Source organism: Corapipo altera, unplaced genomic scaffold (genome assembly GCF_003945725.1).
Source record: "Corapipo altera isolate COAL_440 unplaced genomic scaffold, ASM394572v1 44, whole genome shotgun sequence".
NCBI classification, from domain to species: Eukaryota; Metazoa; Chordata; class Aves; order Passeriformes; family Pipridae; genus Corapipo; species Corapipo altera.
The window spans coordinates 5596074-5621626 of record NW_020884880.1 but is presented as its reverse complement, the minus strand read 5'-3'; the positions used below and the strand labels follow the sequence as shown (position 1 = coordinate 5621626).

General features: G+C 38.6%; 1 protein-coding gene across 4 annotated transcripts in view; it reads right to left on the bottom strand.

The window, feature by feature from the left end:
- The window catches only part of PHF14 (PHD finger protein 14), a 160841-nt gene extending 142856 nt beyond the window's left edge, over positions 1-17985 (bottom strand). For all 4 annotated transcript variants that reach the window (XM_027639169.1, XM_027639167.1, XM_027639170.1 and 1 more), the window contains exons 1-3: positions 17878-17985; positions 17302-17412; positions 4602-5251 (exon numbers count right to left, since the gene is read on the bottom strand). In XM_027639169.1, the coding sequence (XP_027494970.1) occupies positions 4602-5251; positions 17302-17412; position 17878 (762 nt within the window). In that variant the 5' untranslated portion in view covers positions 17879-17985. The remainder of the gene's footprint in view (positions 1-4601; positions 5252-17301; positions 17413-17877) is intronic.
- Between the last annotated feature and the right edge of the window lie 7568 nt (positions 17986-25553).

Below are 25553 nucleotides of genomic sequence, written 5' to 3'. Positions count from 1 at the left end.
TGCCCAGTTTTTGAACAAGAATCAAAAAAAGATGGAAAATTATTTTCACAAGGCTATAAGTTTCTCTGTTGTCAAAACATTCAAACACTTCACCCACGAATACAAGAACTGGGATGGATGGATGGATGTCGATAAACCTATAAAGTTATAGTTCTGCTAAGATTCAAAGGCCAGAGAAGAGTTACTTCCTCAGAAAGAAACATGTATGCAAACCATTTATGTTCTACAACAAGGGATACGTAAGAAACCATTTAAAAGCAAAAATAAAAATAAAAAAAATGGCCACAGGTGACCTTCAAATGTTCCAATATTCAGAAAAGTTGCTTCATTTTGTTAAAATTTTAAATACAAGCCTGCCAAGTTTTCACTTACATATAATATAACAAATTATCAACTCAGTATGATTTTGTTGTGATGCAAATTTATATGGCTCCATGCAAAACTTCATGATTTATTAAAACTACAACAACTTACGTTGTTCTGACTATATACAGGAGTAAGGATTTGCAGAACAAGCACATTCCCCTTTTCTGACAACCTGCAACATGAACTACAGATCTTATATAGAATGTGGGTTTTAACAGAGAATTTTTCTAAGGAAACACAGATGAGTGCTTCACAAACCAAATAAAGCTGTATGTAAATTTAATTTTCTTAATAAACACTCTCTAAGACTCTCACTATTTTCATTGTGAGATACAGCCACTGTATCTTCTGCAGTTTCATGGCCTCCGTGCAGTACAAAGAAATAGCAATAAATAGTTTCAAATCAGAGGCTGAGAGTTCAAGCCTAAATGGTATCCATTCAAAATATCAAAGATGTGAAAATACTCCAAAACTTCTGTGGCATCAACACAAAAAAAAAAAAAAGTGAAAGATGCCATCACAAACATCATTTTCTAATTCTAACCTCCCATTAATGACATAAAATACAGCACCAATACCATGCCTAAGAAACCATCTAGAAGTAGAAAAGAACATTCAAGAAGTTATGTTGCTTACAGGAAGGCAGCTAACCATGAAAAATAAAAGATTCTCCACTACAGAGTTCAAACACCCTCCTTTTAGAACAAAGCATTTCAAGGAAAGGAATGAACTGGGACATTACTGTGGCCCACCATTACTCAAAATACCCTTGTTTAGCTTACCATTCACATTACAGATAGGCAAATGGCAGATTAATTATGCAATAGCACAGGTTTCCCTGATGTATCTCACAACTCTACAGATATAACTTATTCTGAGAGTACGTTCGACTTCAACCGTTATTTGGCTTTGCTAAGAGAAGTTTAAAAGGAAATTTGCAATCTCTACTATTATGGAAGCCCAAGGTTTGGTAATTAAAAAAAAGCAGTAAAACAAAACTGTTACTTTAGATTGAATACACAGGATTGCATTGCAAAAACGACACTGAAATAAAACTAGCTGTCTAGGCAGTGAGAACATATGCAAACACGGACAAAAAAACCCCAACAAACAAGCAATGATGAAAGGACATCAAATTTTTGATCTAATGATAGGATCCCCATCCATTATGGTTTACCTTACGTGAACACAGTCAACAGGTCAAACAAAACAGCTGAGTAACTTGTTTTTCTATCCAGACACAGAGAAGGAGTGATCTGGAAAGTATGCTGCTCTCCCCTGCTTTTAGTCCATATAAGCACCTGAAAGACCATACCTGTCTAAAACAAGGGAACATCTACATAGAGATAGGAACTGCTGCCAACTCCTGAACTAGTCCTGCTCCCTACTGAGGTGAGAGAAATGATTTCACTATGTAATGAATCACTATGTAATTCCCATTTTTGCGGTGTTAATGAAGAAAGTGAGCATTTCAAACTATATGCCCATAGACTCCTAACTTTAAAGGGAAAAAAAAAATTAAAAATACAATGACCACCTCACTGAGAATAGGAGAATCCTATAAAGTGGTAGTAACTATAAAAACAGAAAAGCACCATTTATCTACTAACAATGCCTGATCGCAGGAAAGAAAGCCAAGTTTTTATTCTGTGCATAATACAATAGAAAACCACATTGTATTTAATTACAGCACACGTTAAAATATTGTATACGCTGAAACAAGAGTCAGCCCTAAGTTAACTCAGGCCCCCTAACATCTACTCTGCCTCAGCTACCAAGACTCGTTCTGTTCTGCCCACTGGACCAAAATTTAGAAGAATGCTAGAAGCAGTATACAATTGGCCTAGAGGTAATAAATTAGGATAAGGTAGACATTTGAATAGGAGAAATAGGCCTGGAGGCAAGGCTTTCTCCAAGCTTCAGTGCGCGGGCCGAGAACAATGAAAAGGTAGAGAGGTCAGACCGATGAAGATGAGAAGACCCCAAAACCCGGGCTGAAGGCCAGAACCCCCACCGAAATTGGGGGCCAAGAAAAGCACTGCCCTAAACTCCACCTGAGCTCCGCCTATACTATGTCTATCATTAAAAGTATAGACAGGTGTTGCGATCATATGAATATGTATAAGAATCACACATGAAAATTGTATAAAACCCCTGATTTTGTGTGATACCTCCGAGCAAGCTTTCTGTGGTGCAAACCACACTTGCTCCCAGCATTGTAATAAATACCTTGCTGCTCAAAAGATCCAAAGTCTCTGAGCAGTTCTTCGTACTGGATTTTTGGCATCAATGCAGACCTCAACATATTTTCATAAAATGTAAAAAAATAAAAATCACACAGAAACAAGAACCAACCTATCCCCAACACCCTCCCCCACATCCACCCTCCAAAAGTGAGTAAAGGAAAGTAAGAAGGGAAAATGGACTACGACATGTTTAGAGTTAATTATCTGAACATTCTATCATAAATTAATTATGCGTTCAAATATCTGGTTTTCTAAGAACTCAGCTTCTGCAGTGTAATCAGATTTTGCTAGATTTGTCTGCTAGACAAGATTTTTTAAAAAATTTTTTTTTTTTACTATTTTAAAATATTGTAGCAGTGGAGAGTATACTGTTACAATACAGTTGAGTATCACAGAAATCTAAAAAAGTCTATAATTCAGTCTACAGATACTCACTGTTGCAAGATTTCCTGTTCAAGTCCTACTCATAAACAGTACAGTACTTTCTTTTACATGCAATAAAGATAAAATATCGGTTACAAAAGTATAATTTGAACTTCAAATGTGCAAATTTTGATTTTATCTTCTGATCACTGTCCTAAATCTAAAAGCAAGAAAGAACCTCATGTCCATGAATACTAAGAAGCTTCACAGAACATACATCAGAGACAGCTCTGGGCTTCTGAAACAGGCCTAATTTTTCAAATCAATGGAAATTACAGCCATACTTAAGAACACATAACTCACAGCTCGATTCTGATATGGGAAACAACTCTGAAATAAAACTGCCTATCTCTGTTTCAAGTTCTAATCATCAGTAGAGCACTTTCAGCTCCTGAGCCAAGAGAATGCAGGTAACAATACCAGAATCACAGGGCTCAACAATGAAAGAATATGCTCACATAAAAAGTTAATAAAGAAAAAAACCCTAACAAGAATTATGCTTTTTTTTTCAATCCCAATTATTACCAGTAATTAAAATAGCACAGCTCATTCACTATCATATATATACAATACATACCAAAGTATCTGAAATGGACACAGCTGATTCTTTTAAATATTGTGCAGTTCCCCATAATTTTACAAATGTAAATAAAGTTTTAAGGGAACAGCAGAACTCTAAATAATGCCATATCCCTATTACTTCTCAAATGTTATGTTGACATTACAATTCTTTCCTGAAAATTGAATCCTGAAAAAGAGTACAGCAATTCTTTTAACTTTGTTCAAAATTTTGCTACTGCAGGACATGAAGTCAGCCATACTGACAACCTGATATCTTAATTTTTTCCACAGGCACAACCTTCAAAGCAACACTAATTGTGCATAGGGAAAAAAAGGTTGCTTTATTAAACACTTACATATATTTTTCACATTCTGCAATCAGAAAATATTTGATATAATAATCATAGTTCCCAAATGCTTTTTAGTATGGTAAGAAATTAGTTCATTTGTGACTATTATAAGCAAACCCAACATAAATTATCATAATTATTCTATTTGATTTTAAACCCAGTGTGCATATTTCTTTACTTAAAATTCTTCTATTAGTGAACTTAGTGTTCAGACTTTGATGTCTGTCATAAAAGGGCTAGGATAAAGAATAACATATCTTTTATCTATTTTATGATTATGTCACAGATGCCTTTAACTTTTAGAACATTAGAGATATGCAGCATTTACACTCAAACAGAACTAGAAGTCTTGCTAATACATGTTGGTTTGCATACCGGACCTCCTATTTTATTTTAGCACTAATCCAACCTCCCTAAAGCCAAGAGAAGTCTCTCTATTGACTTTAGTGGCATTATGCTAGCCAAATGGTCCAAGCAAGGTTATTTCATACGCAGTGCCTATTTAGCATAATTTTGTTTCTTCACTTATTCACTTATTATTGTGTTGTAAACACAACTCCAGCCAATCAGTTTAACTTTTCAAATTAACAGAATAGCTACTGGGGAGTAGTTTCCATTTGTCAAGAGATATATTATAGAAAGTTGGTTGCACTACCTCATTACTCTTGCTTTGTGAAAGAGCCAGGCTATCATTTGTCAATTCCTCATCATCTGCATTATTCCTGTTAAGAACTTTACTCTTCTTCTTCTTGGATCCTCCATCACTAGCCGTGCTGCTATTATCTTCTTCATTACCTTCCTCATCATTGTCATCCTCATCACTTCCACTCCCATCATCTTCATCATCCTCATTATCTCCATCACTCCCTTCTTTTCGCAGAGCATTTTTTCCTTTTTTTTTCTCAGCAGTAGGCCGCCAGTCATTGTCATCTTCGCTATCATAGTCATCCATATCATTTAGTTCTTCCATCGATACAAAATCCAGCAGAGGTCGGTTCCTGCGCAAATTCCATTTTTTTGGTTCATTTGTTTGCTCATCAGCTACAGCATCAGGTTCAGCTGCTTTCTCTTTCTCTTTCTTCTTTTTTGGCTTTTCTTCTTCATCTTCTTGCTCTTTCTTTTCAGTTTTAATTACCTCTTTCTCTGCTGTTGGCACCTCTTCTTCAGTGGAGCTTTTTGGCTGTTGCTCTTCTACTTTCTCTTCTGCTGGTTCTTCCTCCAAGATATTTTCTTCTGATTCAGTACAGGAACCTTCACCACTGTCCTTTGATGCATCTTCACTCCCATGACCACTTCCTTCAGAATCTGTTGAGCATATGAAAATTTAAAAAAAGTTCCGACACAAATGTACCCCCAAAAATAAAATCTGTTGAAGCAAGTTGTTAAACAAAAGAATGATGCCTGATCCTCCCTTATAAGGTATTCCACCTATTTTTTTCAGCTGGTATCCAAATATTGCTATTTCAAGTGGTATGTTGAGAATCTGTTAAACATGAATGCATTTTAAGATGCCAAAAAAAAAGATGGTAGAACTTATTAAATGAGCATTATATGTTCCTTTGAACTGCAGCTCATATTAACAATAAGCAGTAGCACAGAGTAATTTCCATGTGAAGTCGCACCTTAAAGAAACAGCATTCCAGTTTTTAATTTCTGTAGGTATTTTCTACATCTTCAAAATAAAACAGCTATCCAATAGAGAGAAATTACAAAATGAAGAGTTTACGTAACAAGTACTAGTAACGGTATGGATAATCCCATACCTTCCTTTTTAATATATTTGTTTTTCTGGGTTTGAGGTCTCTTTTAATTTCCAGTGTTATTTCACTTATTAATCCCATATAAGCTGTGCCTCATTCAGTGTTGCAGCTCCACAACAATGCATAAATTCTACCCTTATGCCACTCATGGTATCATTCTATGTGTACTCACTATTTCCATTAATTAACACAGGCCAACTGTGCAATCGAAGAGGATTTGTATTTTACTATAAAGTACATGTAAAAAATATTGAAAAATGAAGTGAACATGTTAAATTTTATAAACATCATCCACCTTTACTATTTCTCATCTTATGGGCACCTACTGTTTTTCATTCGCAGTACTAGTTTTATTGAAGGAAAACTCAGAAAATGGTTTTTAAAATAAAAAGGAAAACATAAAGTTGCTTGATCCAATGCAGGGATCTATTAGGCAATGGTTACAGTTTTCAGTTTGCTCAAAGCCATTACCAAGTTTTTGATCCACTGTCATACAGATGCAAAGATGAAACATGTTGATGCTTGCAAATTAAAAAAAATTCTTAATTGCTTTAGCTACCAGCCAAAAATCTCCACCTTTCAGCATCACCTTACACAGAGAATTTCTGTGCACATCCATCTCTATATAAATCCAAATCAACAAACACTGGGGTCAGTGTGCTACACATTTCACATGGCATTTATTTCCACCCCACAGAACATTGCCAATGATTAGCCAGTTGTTACTTCAATATAATGGTCAGTTTTGTCTTTGTCTGCATATACCTGCATATGGAACTGTTTGGTGAGGAGATTATAAAATTATACACAAAAATAATCCATCAGTGCTATTATGGATCAGGACATTGATGCTATCCATCCCCTCACAAGCTAATAGAAACTAAAAGTTTCCAACAAATGTTCTAACCTTTAGAAACCCAGTAAAAAACCAAGTTATTTTACAATCTTTTGAGAAGAGAGTAGTTCAGTCAGTTACCTACACCTATCAGCCTTACTAACTGTAGTAATCAAAGTAAAACATAACTAACTGAAGTTCATATAGTTCAACTCTCATTAGACATGCACGAAAAATAAAAAAACAGTATTAAATACTATGAAGTCTAAAAAATTATTTTTCAATTATAATAACTTTGTCTGGATACAAAATCACAGAATTACAGGATGGGGAAGGCAGGAAGGCACCACAGTGGGTCCTCGGATCCAACCTCCCTGCTCAAGCAGCGTCATCCTTGAACGCATGTGACAGGATTGTGTCCAGACAGTTCTTGAATATCTCCATGGAAGGAGACTCCACAACTTCTCTGGGCAATCTGTTCCAGTGCTTGGTCACCTGCACAGCAAAGAAGTTCTTCCTCATATTCATGTGGAACTTCCTGTGTATGTTTCTGCCTGTTGCCTCTTGTCCTATTGCTTGGCACCATCGAGAAAAGCCTGGCTCCACTCTCTTGACACCCTCCCTTTCAAATACTTACAGACATTGGTGAAGTCCCCTCTTAGTTTTCTCTTCTCAAGGCTGAACAGGCCCAGATCCCTCAGCCTTCCCTAGTATGAGTGAGTGCATCCAGAGAAGGGCCAATGGTGAGAAGGCTGCAACACTCCATGGAGAAAGGCTCAGAGAATTGGGGTTGTTCAGCCTGGAGAAGAGAAGGCTCCAGGGAGAGAGAAACAGAAACTTTTACCAAGGCTTGTAGTGACAGGAAAGATGGAAGGGTTTAGATGAGACACAAGGAACATTTCAGTGAGCATGGAGAGACACTGAAACAGGTTGCCCAGGGAACCCGTAAGTGCCCCATCACTGGAAATATTCAAGGTTATGTGGGATGGGACTTTAAACAACCTGGACTAGTGAAAGATGTTCCTGACGAGGCAGGGGGTTGCCTAGATTATCTTTAAAGGTCCCTTCCAACACGAACCATGATGTTGTCAACAGAATTTTGGGGTTTGGATATGTATTGGTTTACAGGACACCAGGCCTGCTGGCAGCAGATATGGCACAACTGTCTCAAAGAAGGAAAAAGGATCTTTGCAGAGTAGTTAGTAGGGCTCATTGAAAGACTTTAAACTAGATCAGAAGGGGGAAAGGGATAAAACCAGCTTCACTAAAGACATACCTGGGGGCAGCACACCAATGTTTGAGGGACAGAGTGCTAGCAAAGTCCTTTGGTCTGTGGCTTCTGTGAAGGTAGGGAATGGAGATCCATGTAGCAGTGAAGATACAAGGGTTTTGATGTGTTAGAAAACATGGAAGCAACTAAAAATAGTCATGTAAGACTTAGGGCTTGTCCCCCCAAAAAGGTGGTGAGATCAACAGTCCAACTGAAGTGCATTACACCAATGTACACGGCATGGGTAAGAAATAGGAGGAGCTGGAAGCTGTTGTGCAGCAGTAAAACTATGACAGAGTTGCCATCATGTAGACATGAGATGACAGACAACTGGAGTGCTGTAATGGATGGCTATAAACTCTTTAGAAGGGGCAGGAAAGCAATGAGAGGTGGTGGACTAGCACTGTATGTTAGAAAGTGTTTTGACTGTTTAGGGCGTAATGATGGTGACAGTAGGGTTGTTTAAGGGTAAGACTTAGGGGGAAGTCCAACAAGGTGGAGTCTGTTAAAGACCACCCACCCAGGATGAAGACAAAAGCAAAACAGTCTATAAGCAGCTGGGAGAAGTCTCACAATCCCTAACTCTCATACTCATAGGGGACTTTAACTTACCAGATGTCTACTGAAAACAGCAGAGAGGAAATGGTCTAAGATATTTCTGGAGCATGTGGAAGATAACTGTTCTGACACAGCTGGTGAGGGAGCCTTGTAGGGAAGGCTCCCCACTGGACCTGTTGTTTGTGAACAGAGAAGAACTGACATGATGGTTGTAAGCTGTCTTGGGCAGAGCAAAACTGAAATGATAGTTTTTTAATTCTCAGAGAAGTAACGAAGGCAGTCAGCAGAACTGCTGCCTTGGACTTTCAGAGAGCAGATGCTGCCCTGTTGAGAGGCCTGGTTGACAGAGTCTCTTGGGAGGCAGCAGAGGAAGACTGGACATTCTTCATGAAGGAAATCTTAAAACCGCAGGAGCAGGCTGTCCCCGTGCGCTGAAAGACAAGCCAGCAGAAGACTGGTCTGGTTGAACACAGAGTCGAGAGCTTTGGTTGGAATGCAGGAAAAAAAGGAGAGTTTATGGCCTTTGGAAGAAGGGGCAGGCAACTCAGGAAGACTACAAGGATGTTGTGAGGGAGAAAATCAGAAGGGCCAAAGCCCAACTAAAATTTAATCTGACTACTGCCATAAAAGACAACAAAATACGTTTCTATAAATACATCATCAATTAAATGGTTGAAGATAATCTCCATCCTTTACTGGATGTGGGGGGAAACATAGTGGCAAAGGATGAGGAAAAGGCTGAGAAACTAAATGCCTTCTTTGCCTCAGTCTTTAATAGCAAGACCAGTTGTTCTCCAGGTACGCAGCCTCTTGAGTTGGAAGGCAAAGAGAGGGAGCAGAATGAAGCACCCATAATCCAAGGGGAAACGGTCAGCCTGACCTCAGTGTCAGGGATGGTCATGGAGCAATTATCTTGAGTACCATCATGTGGCAGGTGCAGGACAACCAGGGTATCAGGCCCAGTCAGCATGGGTTTGTGAAAGGCAGGTCCTGCTTGACCAACCCAATATTTTTTATGACAAGATGACCCTCTTAGCAGATGACAGAAAGGCTGTTGATGTTGTTGACAGGTTCCGAGTGCTTATGTGCCCTACTTGTCTCACTGTAAATAAGGCAGTATAGGATCCTGCCATGTCAAAATTAACTGGATTTTTAAGTTAGCTCTTATTATTTTCTCTTATTTCCCTACCATAAGTCCATCAGAGATACTTGTTTTGATGCTTTAATTGTGCTGTTGAGTTTCTAAATATGCTTAAACCTCTTGTCAATTTAAGCTTCCATTTTATATTTTGTGGAGAATCTTAGTCTGAGTATAGTTTGATCTTTAATAGCACTCTAAATTACTAACAGTGATTCTCGTACATCAATACTTTGCCATGCAAACAATTTAAAGCAGAGAACAAATGAACACTATTTTCATTCACGTCTCTCCTTCAAACTCTCTTTGCCTTCTGTCTGCACATTTTGTTTTGTACTCTCCGTTCTGCATTCATATACACACAAGAGATACCTATAGTAAGGTCTGAATGCACCCACTGTGATAGGTGCTTTTCCAGAAAAAGCTATTCTGTGATAACAGCAATTTTTTCAGGCGTTCTTCTGTCAGCTGTACTTTTACTGAGGAAGAGGCTGCAGTATACAATTTTCTCCTTGAAAGAAATGCTTAAAGAATGGCTATTTCAAATTGGCGACCATATCATGTCATTTCCTATGGGAAAGAAGTCAAGCTACTCTAAGTGAAAGATGGGGCCAGATACACTATCAAATAGTGAAGAATATAGAGTTCCACTGAGAACAAATATGAAAGATAACAGTTGGGAGAAAGACATCATTTATTCCTCTACACCTTGTATTCTTAGCTTTACTAAGCACAACAGCAGGTGGCAGTCAAATCCAAAGAGGATAACTCTGAAAGGAATTCTCCATAACAGATCATTATGCTACAGAATTAACATACCAAAAAAAAAGTGTAATAAAGAAACACTCCACTCAGTTGTGGAGTCTTGTATAATACGTACTATGCACAAGACTTCAGGGTAAAGCTACTAAAATCACTACAGCAGTCAAAAAGAAATCCTCCCAGGGTTTTGCAGGACAAACAACTCTAAACATGATACCCCAGAATTTTTTATTTTTTTTTTAACATTCTAAGAAAATTCATCTATACAGAGAGTAAATGCTGCACAACATAAGTACATAGCCAACCACTCACAGGAGACAGTCTAATTCTTCAGTATTTAGCTTAACAAGCAGCTCTGTAAAAAGCAGATTTATTGTTTAAGTGAACTCTAAATGATAAGCTAGTTAAAGGCAATCATGGACTCAATTTTGGACTTGCCTCTTCCATTAATAAAGCTTAACTGACTCCGAATAGTAGACAAGAAGCATTTGGAATCACATTAGAAAGTTCTTTTATTTGCACTGAGTCCTATCTGGTTGAGTCTTACCCGCATGCTCTAAGCTGCCTACCAAGAATACAATCAAGGATCATGGAACATTGAAAAGTAGTGAAAAACCTGAAAAACTGAGCATGCAATACAGAAAGAAACTACCAAGTTATTACTACTAAATAGTATTGTTTAATAATAACCTACAGTCATCAGGTGACAAGTTATCCAGTCCACAGTAGCCTCTTTTTGAGGGCAGTAACAAAAACCATGATACAGGTGAGGTTAATGTCACTCAAGCACCACCACTTTGTCCATCGGTCCTTTAGCCTCTTTCTTCCCCATCACAAGGCGAACAAGTCTTTCACATGGTGAAATTCTCTAGGTATCTCTGTTAAAACACCATGTAACATACCATGTACAACCCCTTATCCAGGGTGTTTGCATCCTGACAGATGGAACAGCCTCTGCCCATAAACTTCCTTACAAGAACAACCCCAGACTCACAAAAACTCCTTTGCACATGTGCTATACCAAACATGTAAAATCAGCTGTACTTCTCCAGAATACCTTAAGGAAATGTTTAAACTAACTAGGAAGTTACAACATTAATAACTGGATGTTAAAAAAAGGCAGGAAAACCTAGATCATACATGGAAAATAGGAAGTTTTAAACTGCCAACAGCAAAGTTGTGTAACTGGTACATTTGTCTATTAGATTAAAGACACAGAAGTCCATTACGCTAAGACCGATATAAATATAAGCAAGAACTGAAAGAGCTTAATACCTCACTTTCAAAATAAGTTCAAAAAAGAGTATTCAACACCAGTTAGATATACCCCCCCGGCTTTCTGTGCTATTTTGCTGCATATGATGATTAAACACTGGTAGACTACCGGCAATTCAACACAGTAATGCTGGCAGTTAAAGAAATTGAACTGTCCGAAGTAAAATGATTAAAAACACACAAAACCAAACCAATAAAGACTAAGATCCTACTGCTCTATGGAGAGAAAGATGTTTCTCAAATAATGTTTTGAAAGGAAGTCAGACTGGTCAGAGCAGGAAATGGAACTGACCACTGATTCGTGAATACAGGTTTCAGAAAACAAGTATTCAGTTTAATAGAAAAAACAATGGGAAGGGAACACAAAGGAAAGTAATTTAGTAAGCAGTTTCTTCCCTTTTACACTAGCAGTAATTATATTATAGGGCATTTCAGTAGATTTTTATTCAAGTCACAAAACCACTCAAAACTAAAGGTTGCCAATTTTGACTTGAGTCATTAGGAAGTGCCTTATGGACAATGTCATAACACAGATGAAACTGGTTGCCCTACCTTTTGAAGTTCCTTGACATTTTCCAGTTTCCCTATTTTTAATATCTGTTTGGGATGAAGTACTGCATAGCCCCTGACTTTCCCCAGCAAAGTTGCAGTCCTAAATAATCCATAAAATTGACTTCCAATACAAATAACTGAATAATAAGCTAGAATATATATTTAAAAAAACCCCAAACCCTAAGAGTTTTACATCTTGTACAGGGGAAGTGACTTCTTAAAAGACAGATGAACATGCGTTTGGAACAAATTAAGACTAAGTCTCTGATGCCCTGTAACAAGTACATGCTCCTGAAACACTTGAAACATCGCATCCTCACTGAGCATGTCTAGACTCTCAGAGGAGTCCAGGCTACAAAAAGACCACCCCACCAAGCTGGAGTTACTAAAATACAAAAGAATCTTCTCCATGTGGCACGGAATACACAAGAGATGGACACACACACAAAAAAAGGGGAGATGTAAAAGAAAGTATAGTAGGAGTAAGGTAGGAGACCACAAAAATCCTGTTTAAGACTGAGTGAACAAGCAGAACGACACCGAGCCAAAGAGCAAGGGGTCTGTAAGCGGCAAGACAGACTGGTAAGACAAGGGACAAAAAGTCACAGTAGGGCAAAAACAAAGAAAAATAATGTTTTTCCATCACTAAATCCACCCTGTACAGACACCAGAATGAAGCCTAGATTTCTGTTACATATCTCCTCTGCTGTCAGTAGGCACACGGAATAACAGAAATCTCAGTGTTTCCAAAGGGAATGAAAGTTCGAAATGCTTGTCAGTCACTCCAAAGTTTTGCTTCAAGTGGCAGACGTTTGTACAGACAAATATTTTACTTGAAAGGAAAATAATCCAAGAGAAAATAATGCTTGCATTTTCCATTTTCTCAATTGGAAAAAGCCCTTGTGAATTCCAATCTGAGGAACTACACATTAATATGTAATTATGTGATAATTTACCAATGATTAACTCATCAATATTTTCTTTTACGTTCACTGTCTACTGAAAACACCCTACAACTTTACTGTTGCATATCATTTAAGTTTAGACTCAAAAACAGATGTATTACTTTCTTCATCAAGATTTCAGTACTGTTTATCACTAGAGTATTTTGATGTTTTGCAAACATTTCTTTATATTATAACATTCTGTACAGGAAAATAAAAGCAGAATCTCCACTGTGCTAACAGGAAACAAATTACAGAAAGGTTATTATATTTGCAACTTTTTATTTCTAGATCAAGTCACAGGTTTTTCAGAATACCTAATATAAGCATTTATGCAGATCATTACATGTTTTAAACAGAGCTCCTACTGACTTCAATTGCAATAATGGTACAGAATACATATGCAAGTCAGGCTCTGCACTCAACATCAAAAAAAAAATTACCAATGTGTCTAAAAATTTGAGTCTACAAGACTTGTAGCAGAAGTGGTGACAGGATCAGTTCTTCAAGGCAGCAATCAGCTGTGCTCTTCTTAGCTATGCTGCAAGAGAGAGCCAGTCCTTAAATTCACATATTATTATTGTTCAGGGACTATACTACATTTCTCTTTTAGTATATGTGCATTTCAATTTTAGTATATGTGCTGACAAAACTGACTGAGTTCACTGGTAAGAGAGAAGAAAAGTGGTAAATCCTTGCTTTGGAGTTCTGCTGGGAATTACTCTACACCGATACTCTGATTTCTGACATCAGTATATCTCCAGCTGCTCTCTCTGCAGGAAAAAAAAAATCAACAAAAAAACCTCTAAAGCATGCTCTGGTTAACTTAAAAGTCAAACTTCAAATAACCTTCAGTTGTGTATATTACAGTACCATCATTTCAAATCACATATTTGTACATTCCGACTCCAGAGGGATAGGTTTTTTGATTGATCCCACATTAAGATTACATATTACATTCCTTCTTAAGGAACAAATTATTCAAGATGTTTACAAAAAACAGAAGAATACAGTACTTTAGAACATGGCATTACTACTAGAAACAGAGAAGTCACTAAAAATTGCTTTGTCCAATATTAACATAATGAAAAGCCTGAAGGCCAGAAAACTATTTACATTAAGTAAATTTACAAAAATATAACAGTTTTAAAATCAATTTCCCTAAAGAGATGTCAGAATGTTGAGATCTTTAAAGTGGTAAAGGCAGTAACTGACTATTGTTGTGATCTAAATCCAAAAGAAGAGAAATTAACTACACTGTAAGTAAAGGCCACATCTCCTATGGATTTTTTGGTGGAAATGGAGGTTAGGTGATTTGAAATATTTTCTGTAATGAAAAAATTTACCGAGGCACCAGAACTCCAAATACAAAAATTCAGAAATGCCAATTCCTTCCTAGAAGTATTGAATAACAACTTCTCAAATACTTACTGCATTGCACGTTCCCAGAAATTTGGCAGAACAATGAACATGTGTAAAAGTTTAACTGTTCAGAGCTCAGTCCCCATAGATTTGCACAGTATCATGTACTAGCATATACCACTGGAGATCCTAAATCTCATACATATGGACATCACACAATCATCAGGGAGAAAACAACTTCAAAATTCTTTTAATTCAGTATTTAAATAATTCTTTAACTTTTAACTTTCAAATTTGTTTTGTTATTTTAAACACCTTTACATGTATTTGTGAATGAAATAAACATATATTGTAGAGCTGTGGAACTACCATACTTACAGGACTTTTCTGAGTGCATAAGTAGAATTTATGCTCGTTTTCAAAGCACTTCTAACTGATTCTTCCTTCTGACACATTAATTTCCTTTTGCAAGCAAACTACATCACGTCATTCTGAATTCAAACAAATAATAAATACTGATTTGCAACAGGTTGCACATGGAGAGACCTCTACAGTCATTAAAAGAAGAAAAAGAGTAACATCTCTGAGTGTACTGGAAAAATGCACATTAGGCTTTGAAGGCTCAATTCACAGTGAGAAAAAGGAAAATCTGTTTTTTATGAGCAACAATATGGAACTTGTCTAGTAGGGCTGCTTATGCGCATACACACAAATTCCTTACGTATATATATATATAAATTTTGAAATGATCCATTTTATTTATACGTATGTATGTGTGTGTGCACATAAAAAAGTCCCTTTATTTCATCACTTCTTCCATCCAAATCTAAATGGACTAAGTACAACAAAATTTAAGAGTATGTTATACCAGCTTCCTTTTAAATCAGCACAGATATTCTGTTTCAAATATCCTACACCTATTCATTTAACTTGTATTACATGGAAGAAATATTTTCTTTTTCTTTCCACTGAAGAGGTTATTTGTAATAACTTTCTATTCCCCAGCTTCTCCAAATGCTCATAACTTTGTTCTTTCACATTGAAAAATCTTTGAATATAGTGTAAAATATCAAACTCTCTTGCTATTTCAGTGTTTTCACTAAATTTTAAACTTTACTAAACAGAACATTCATTTCTCCTATAAATAATAGATATAGGTTTAGAAATGCTAAAACAACACTGTATCAGATACATGAACACAAAACAGCAACTAGAAAAACATTTTTTAAGTAGAACTTGAGTTTTTCCTCATACACTCCTTTCAATTCAGCATTGTGCTTTTCAGGGAAAATCCATTCAACTTCCTCAAAATGAAACTGAGATTGACTCTAAAGGCTAGATACTGACCTGACCCCCAAGCATACATACAGTATCCTAAAAGTCAAAAAGGATATCAATTACAAATGAATATTCTGCATTTACACATTGTTGAGTCAGGAAGCTGTATTCATTATTTTTAATTAATGACTGTCTTTTGATCAACTAATATACTGCTCTGAATTATGTGTTCATCACCCATACTCCCTTTCCAAATCTTTTCCCTTAAGTCCTGTCTACACTGCTGTTCCAGAACAGGGAGGTTTTCTCTGGTAATTAAAAATCATTTCCTTTTATGGCAAATTGTACCTTACTCAAAAGAAAGGATCAAAAATCCCCAGAACAAAATTAAAAGAGTAAATGAAACAAGTCCCCAACAGTCTTAGCATGAAATTGGTAAGGTTACATCAGTTTTATTCTCTCATGCCATTGAAGCCTGCTTCTACCAGAAGGAAAATATGTCTAAGCTTGGGGGATAAAGGAAGAGGAAAAAAAAACACATAAACAACCCCCACCCCTAAAAACCACACCAGGAAAAGCAAACCAAACAAACCAAAACAAACCACAGACAAGGAGCATTAACGCATATCTTAAAACTGACACTGGATAAATTATTATTAAGCATTTTTAAGTTCACCAATACAGAGGACCTGGCCAAATGTTAATAAATAAGCCTTTAAATGGAGATGGGGAGTATTTTTGCTCTGTAAACCACATGAAAACATACATCAGCATCCCCAGCGCAGAAATAAAGTGAAGTTATTTGATAAGCTGTTATAATGCTTTTCGTATATGTTAATATAAGAAAATAATATCTCCCTCCTTTCCCCCAGCATGTGCCACAGAACACCCAATGTGCAGTTTACTGACAAACATGGTCCTGCCCCTTCTTTCCCTTTCCTTCCCTCCAACTATTCTTGAATTTATTAATTTTATTTTGACATCCTGTCTATTTTCAGTTTCTGTGAACGTTCACCGAAGATACAGGAATCTGCACATATAGAAAAGACTGCAAAACAACACTGGGGCAAGGACTTCCATCTAGTATGAAATGCATACACCTTTCTGCATAACTGTCTGAAATCTTAAGTTTATCTATTGTAAAAAAACAATAAAAGCTTGAACAGATTATCTTTCTGCTTTAGGTTCTTACCCACTGGAATTAACCTTGAGAAAAAGGCAAGTTCCTAAGTTCACAACCAACTATTATCCAGACTTCTTCTAAACAAAATGGCTTTAGATATTTCTTATTTGAATACAAAATAAAATACAGTAAATATTTTAAACAAATCTCTACACTGAAGAAATAAAAACCAATAAATACACCTAAGGCAATCTGCACAGCAGCTACTCAAATGCTTCTACCAAAACCTGTTTGATAATCATGAGATTTCTACTGAGAAAAAAAATCATCACAGTTGAACTACTGACTTCCAGTTATGCAATCATGTCACTCCCTTCAAGGGGCTCCAAGTCCCAACAGTTCACGACAAGCATTCTGTCTCCTGTATAATATTAAATAAGCAACCATAAACCAAAAATGAGAAAATTCTGAACCGAGGAGATGAGAAAGCATATTTACCTGAAGCATCTCCAACTTTAAAATCACTGTCATCAGAGCTATCATAATCTAAAGCTTCCAGCAGCGAAGCTGCCAAAGGCTTCACTTGTCTCCTCTTCGAACTGCGGTCCACTGCAGGGAAAAAAACCACAGTGTTGTTATAGGGTGGCACAATGAGGATTCAGCATCGCTACGGGCATTTAAATGAAAAGGCAGCACGGCGGTGACGGGCAGGGCAGTCCCGAGCGCAGCGCGGGCACAGCCGCTCGCACAGGCGAGGCAGGGCAGGGTCCGCCCGGCGGAGCGCGGGTGCTCCCTGCAGGCGCCGGGAACCCGCACGGCACCGGCACCGCGGGCTGCCCGCGGCCCCGGGAGCGCTGGGCGGGCACTGGAGTGGCCGGACACCCCTGGAGCCACCAGCATCCCCAGAGGAAGCGCCTCGGCGTGATCCGCCAGCGACTCGAGACAGGGGGGACGCGCAGCCGGGACCGCGGGACGCCCGAGGGATGCGCCCGCTCGCCCGAGGGCGGGGACGCTCCACGGGCAGCGCGACAGCTCCGCGGGGCAGGGCCGGCAGGGTCGGCGCGGGTGACTTACTAAAGGCTGCGCGGGTGTGCGGCGGGCGGGCGGGGCCCTCGGGAGCAGCGCCGCCGAGCCCCGGGCCCCTTCCCCAGACAATGGACACGGCGGCGACCCGGATGCACACCCGCGCGCGCCCGCCCCGCCGCGCACGCGCCGCCCCAGCGCCTGCGCAAGGCGCGGCGAAGCCGAGGAGGGGCCGTGCCCGGGCCCGACCCGCTCCCGGCGGCCGCGGTTCCGTGGCGGGGATCGTCCCTGGGGGAGGTACGGGCAGTCCCGGGAGCCCCTCACAAGGGCTCAGAGCAACGCCATTCGTTCTCAGGGGCTGTCTGCTCAGGATCTCTTGTATTACCTCAAGAACCTACTCTGGCACTTTTCCGTTCCCCTCGCGTGGAAAGGAAGCGCTATAAAGCTCTACTCATTTAACCCCCGCTGTATGAGCTGCGTTCCTCATGGACTTTCTTGTATTGTCAAGCTTATTCTTGCGCTTTCGAAGAACAGCAACCCAATGCATTGGGAAGAAAAAAAAAAAGGGGAGGGAAATGGTGTTTAAGGGCAGGTTGGATGGCGCTCTGAGCAACGTGGTCTAGTTGAAGATGTCCCTGCCCACGGCAAGGGGGTTGGAATACATGATCTTAAAGGTCCCCTTCCAACCCAAACCATTTTGTGGTCCTATGATTCTACGACAATACAAACAAAACAAACCCCAGGGATTACTGTTTGACCACATCACACAGGCCTGGGAGCTCAAAAGCACAAGACCTAATGGTGGGAGACAGACAGCAAAGGAGAGCAATGCTGAGCCATTGCCTGTTCAACAGTCCTAACTTCGCCTCAGTTCCACACGCGGTTTTGCCAGAACCCCCACCCCGCCAAAATGAACCACAAAACTTTTATGAGGTGTTTAAAAGGACCTGAGGGAATAACCCCCCAACCTGAGGTTGGCTTCTTCCTCAAACTTGTTTTTGTAATTAGAAGAACAAGGGCATCTTAACTGATGCTCTGGCACACTGGTATGATTTCAAGAGCTCAAGGATCAAGAATAGTGCTAAACATGAAAACTTCCAGCAGAATTGTAAGGGCTTTAAAATTGGAAGATGTGTGTTTAACACTGGATAAATGCAAGTAGGGCCAAACTAGTTCTACAATGAAGCATGGAGGGAGCATAAAGTTTGGCAAGTGTACAACCCATGACCAGAGCCTGCATTACATTTAGCACAGTGCTGCATGTATCACCCACACAAGCATTCCCACAGCCAAAACTTCCCTTGATATTGCAAAGATGGGTAGTGTGTCATTGGTGTATAAGCATTCTGCTTTTAAATAGAGCACAGAGATGACTAGTCGATGAATGATGCAATTATGCAGCTGAAATATTTTCAACAATAATTTCCTATGTTTCCAATTTTGAGTAATTTGAAAGGACAGAAAATTCCACAGATAAGTGTGTATTCTATGTTAGTTCTGTGCTTGAATTTCCTAGGTTTTTTGTAGCACATTATCACATTCACAGCTGATGTGTTCACACTGACACCACCTGTTTCCTCCATAAATTCTTTGGCTACATAGGAAGGATGACTGCAAAATGAATTCTTATCCTGAACCTGGTTTTGCCAGCTCTACCCAAATATGCTATTGGCTCATGCAGTCTAGTATTTTCTTCAAAATGCTGATCAGCTTCCCTGTTCAATAGGAGTTGCATATGTCTTAGCTTTTCACTCCCTGAGTGGTTTTTTCCTTTTAACTGGCATCCTCATCCTACTTTCCCTTCACACACTATTTCAGTCTTAAAAGACAAGTGGCAGGGCTCAGATTCCTTCGTTTAGGCTCTGCAGATCCATGTTGACATGTGCAACAACGAGTTCTGCAGAACTCCCTTCCTGCCAATGGTCAAACCCCTGATCTTGTGCCATACACGGTCATTGGCAGGACAGCTCAAGTCACGTGTAAGGGGAAGGAAAAGTAAAGAACTGCCCCCAAATTTGCCCAAATAGAAGATCAGAATGAGGGGCACAGACAGCTTTGACGAATGAGAGATTTCAGCACAAGGCAAGGGGAGAGGAGCACCGAGTAGAACAGTGAAGGAATTTACGAATCCCTTAAATATGAATGTCAGCACAGATGTATGGACTGTTTGGCTTTCAGTTCAGCCTTTTGGGGCAGCCTGCAAAGCTGGGATTATTCCAGTCTCTACCTACATCATTCTGGCAGGAATAGGTGACTAAACAGAAGATAATTAATGGCTGCCTGCCCCTGCTCCTCATTAGCACCTCACATTCCCCAGCTGTTCCTTCCTCCTTTCCTCTTATGTACTCTGTACCATTACTCAAGCCCTCTTGGCCCTTCTCTTACTCTTTCTTGTCTCAAACCTTCCCCCCCCCCCCCCCTTTTTTCCGTCTCTAAAGGAATATTCACATTTTCATTTCTGAAAATAGCATGCACACACTCTTTGTTATCTTCTGTCCTCAGCTTGCATACTTTGCCCTCATTTCTCAAAAGGGAAAAAAAACCCCACATCAATAAAATGAAAAGAACTGTGAAGTGACTAAAATTTATTCACTGTTTCCGTATCCTTCTGGGCAACAAACATAGGGCTTACAAACAAATACTCCAAATGTAGTAATTAGAAGTAAATAAAACATACAGCATAGAAATTAAGTAGAACTAGCAGTTTCTCTTTTGGTCATCATTCTTTGGAAGATTCTGGCTATTAAAACACCACCTATTAAAAGGTAATTCCCCCTTAGTAGATGCTAACTTCCTGTAGTAGAGTCAGATTATTTCAAGTAAGGGGAAAAGAAGGGAGAATTCATGCTCCAAATGAAAGGAACCTTCAGAATGTGTAATCCCCTTATTTCTGCGAGGCCTTTGCCAATCTCAGCAGATAATCAAGAATGTTGAAATGTTCAGTTGCCTTTTTGGTTGAAGAAATGAGGTATTACTGGCATGCTGCTGGGAGCTGGGCACTGTACTGACATTGCTATATCCATTAAATAGATTGTAAATGTTGTCAGTTTAGCACCTTTAAGTACTACCCTCATGCATATACAAAATATTATCTTAAAAGGTCATTTTTAGAGGAAAATTATGAAGAGCTGAAACAGTACATCTAGTATGAAAATGTCACGGCAGCTCCATCACTAACATAATACCTAAAAAAATGCCTAGAAATATTTCAGTATTTCAGGTCATGTCAAGCACATCAGGTCTTTGAATTATCTCAGCATTTCAGTGCTTCTCTTTAGGTTGAGCCTTCAGAGCACAGCCTGTTGCAAGAGTAGGTGTCTGAATCTCCATTTCAGTGCTGCTCTTCAACTGCTAGAGAAAGAGACAAAATAGTATCTTCTGCCTGTACTTTTGCCCTAAGAAAAAAAGAATTTTTGTTGTGGTTCTGTTAAGACCATTTCAGAAGGAGTTACACAATAGCAAGACAGCAGAGAATACAGTCACAGTCACATAAATTACCTTAAAAATATCATTCTTAGTTTAATGAAATTGTCAAGTTTTCAAAGGAAGAAGTACAACATTTTCTCAAGTAGGGAATAAACTCAAGAGTAACTATGTTTTTAACTCATCCATCAGCTGTGAATGGAGAAATAATAGTTTGAAATCTTGTATCTATTTTTTTCCTGTCAGTAAGCAGACAATTATAGGCATGACCTACCTGTCTGAATCCAAACAGCAAACTCTTTTTTGTCCATCAAAACATCACCATCTATAGTAGGGAGACTGACCTCTTGAAATATCTTTCCAAAGAGAATTTTTCCAGCTTTTACTCTTTAACTGTGCCATTACAGTTAAAATGATCTCTGCTCTTTTGTCTAGTATTATATGGTAAAATATAAAAAGACTGAATCAGATGCCCTTGCTGTTTTAAATTACAAAGGGAGAAAGTTCAGTATGAATAGGCTCCAACAATAAGACTTTGAAATAAACTACAGAGTGCTACAAGGTCTGCTGCAGTCAAATGCTGCCAGGGAATGTTCCCATCAGATATTGAGAGATTTCTTGCAGTCCTAAGGCCATGCTTAGCCTCAGTCAATTAATTATGGGGGGTTTTTGATTGTATGGTACACATGTTGTAAAAGAGTCCAGGAAAAGTAGAGCTTTCTGAATTATATACATACATTTATATATATATTCCCACCTGGATCTATATGCCTACCTACTTTTCAGCCACTATGAGACCACCCCCTGTCACTCATGCCTGTACAAAGGACATGATCCTCAACTCAGACCTCATGGCAGATTCTGCCACTGAAGTTACATTTGAAACATTCATTGCAAAACATACCTCATGTGCAGCTTTCCTATCTGCCCATTCAGCTAAAATTCTTGTCTAGGTTCATCTCCCTTCTCATTTATGTGAATGTTCTTTCCTCTGGTTTTCAAAAATGCAGCTCTGATGTTGCCATATCGATTGTAATGATTGTCCTCAGTGTCTACCATGTTTCTTTTCCATTTTAATCCCTCCAGTTAATTCACCTTGGCTGCATAAATCATAAATTTCTTAAGTTTGAATTCAGTATATTTCACAGATTACTCTTCCTTTCATCTGCCATTTCTTTACAGCAGACAACATTTGCCATACAAATTTGTTTAACACAATGCATTGGCCTCCTGTTCTCTGCTGAATTTTCAGACAAATTTTTGGGCTTCTTACCTGACATCCTTCATACTTAAAACGTATTCCATGTAAATACCTGCAAACTGGGTTCATTTATCCTCTCAAATACCCTTCTACCACCATATTCCCAAAAAATTTTGTAAAATCAAATTAATATCGTGTCTCATATTGTCTCACAGTTTATTTGTACAGCTGCTATACACATATAGCAGTATAGCAAGTGTACTGTGCTATACCTGTCTATTTTTGTTTCTTGTTCTATGTTTGTATTACCAAACCATTTGGGGCAGACTTAGTAGTTCCATTTTTGCATTGTTTTTCTGTCTATGATTTATTTCAGGTGTGGTAGACTTTTAAGTCATGATTAAAGCTCCTAAACATAAAAGCTAGAGAAGGAATATTAACAATTTTTACCATGTGACTTTCAGACAACAAACTCATCCAACAAGCAATGTTCTTTTTTTATAAATACATATCATTTGGGTTACTGTGTAAAGAAATAAGAATACTAAATACTAATACTGATACTACTAATAATAACAACAACGTAATACAAAAGTTTTAGACTATAGAGGTGCTGTGCTCATTCAGATTAAGGGTATATCTAACTTAAGTAGACAGAGAAAGCTAGGATTGCTTTTCCTCAGAAGCGTAGATTTCTTTACATCTATTTATACTGCATTTCACTTCCTTTGCATTTATCTAGATTGAATTGCATCTGCTATTTTATTTACTGCTCAGTCAAGTAAAAGTTTACACCATTAGAAGTTGAACTGTTTCATACCCAAGTTCATTTAGAGTGGTTGTGATAGAGTGTTGGTTTCCTAGTATTTCATGAGAGAATTTTATCTTTTTTTTCTTATTGTTTTATCTGTAGCTGCTTCCACAATAACTTCAAATCCAGACAGATTGTCCACTGAGCCCTTTCCCCCCAGAGAATAGCACTCTGGCATGGGAGCAACTTCATTTCTTTTCCACAGAAAGTAGTGATGGAGAGAATTCATCTTCCTGAGTACATGTTTCATACAAATCATCTGCTGGCCCAAGGGATGCTGGATTTCTGTTTTAAATATGTCTTAGTACTAATTTTGATGCTTTTATCTTGCTGATTCTCAAATTCTTTTTCCAGTCTGCCTAATTGATCATATTTTTACATTTAATAAATTTAAGCTTATGATACTTTTTATTTTCTTGTTTTAAATACAATTTGAAGGATTCCTTCCTGTTCATAGTAGTCTCCCTGACTTTGCTGGAAAGTGATTTCAGCTTCCTTTTATATTTACACTGTCATTTACATAGATGATAAACAATAATGCTGTGATTGCAGTATAGTGTTCTCCAGTAGCTTACATGCCTACAAGAATTTAATTCCTTGGAATACCCCTTTCAAATGTCTTGTTAAGAAGCTCCTTCTTAACATTTCTATACATGCCTTTTGAAGTAGAGCACAAGAAATGTGGATTTTTTGAGATCTGATGCCTTTGTAGGAATGCTGAATAAGAACATGGTCACAGTTAGAGAAGAGTAATTCAGTAGTAATATTTTGATTAGATCCTGCTAGTTCTGGAGTATTAAGTCAAGGTTTGTATCTTTGAGAGTGGATTCACTAACCACTTATTCTGTGAAAGAGTCACTCATAACATCTGACATTTTCATCTCTGCTTATCTCAGCAGCATGTTCCTCCAGTCTTAAGGGAAGTAACTGAAGTCCTACAGTACAACTGCTCTCTTCCTGATTTTTCTCAGAATATTGCACACTTTCTGAGTTGTTATTAAGAGAGACCCAGTACTACCTCTGTTCAATTCAGACCTGGAATTTCAATCCATACAAATTCAGTGAGGTGTTTCATTTGTTGATTTTATTTGATTATGATTTCTTGAATGTATACTATGTCTTAGCCCTGGACACGGTTTATTCTGTAATCTCATGTATATATCTGTCTTGGTATTACAGTGTGCCACTGATGGTCTTCTGCCTGCCAAGTTTCCAATGCCTGCTAAGTAATTCTTTTTAAATAAGGGAGGACATTCCTGATTTTTTATTTTATTTCCTTAACTTCTAAGATTTGTCTGTAAGCATGTGTATCTCTGTTTTGTTCCCATCTTGGGAACTTGTTTAAATAACAATGAGTTAGTTTCCCATTTCCTACCTGAGCATTTATATCCTTTGACCAGTCCTTTACTGGAAGATACAGAACTTCCAAGTTTTTCTTTTCAGCAGGATCCCCATTTCAGAACCATGTGCTGTGCATTTGTGCAGTCTTTCACATTCTCCAGTTTAAATAACTCTCTCAGTTATGACTTTCTAGTTTTTAAGTGTCAAAAATCACACAGTGTCACTCTTTGTTTGGGACCTGCACCAATGTGCTCCTCAACTTCCCAGGGCAGCCAGTGCCTGCCAGTGATCAAGACCAGTGATGTGATGCAGCCTTGAGACCTTAGATCAGGCTCTGGAGAAAGAACTGTGTGAGAAAGTGCTGGGAGAAGCCTTGCTGAGGGGGCTCTGCAGCTCTGGAGCTGTATTGAAACTCAGGTCTTACACATGGTTCCTGCCCCAACAATATTGTGTTGCCTTGCCTGGTCTTAGCAGGATCTTGCCTCATCACTGTGTACTTGGCTGGCAGTCAACAAACCACTGTCTGACCCTGGCTACCAGCTCCAGATCTGCTCTGCTCTATTTCTTTGGGCCTTGGCGCTCTGCTCTGACTACCTTGCTGTCAGCACCAGCTTCTCATTCACTTCCCCTCAGGGAGCAACTCTCCCCTGCAGCTCCCTGATGTTTCATTCAGATGAATTTCAGATAAAGTACTCCCTTTATTTTTGAACTGTTCTTGGTTTGTAGTAAATGTGCATTCTTTCAACTTATCAAGGTAGTAAAAAATCTGACTTTCCACCTCTTCCCATGGTCCCAAGGAGGGCAGGAAGCATTTTACTAAAAGCATTTTACAAAATATGTCATGGTTTAGGAATGGTATTCTCCAATTTAGTGCTCCCACTGAAATCACACTCACTCCCTCACTTCCCCCTCCCCTCCCCTCCCCTGTGATGGGCTGGAGAGAAGAATTGG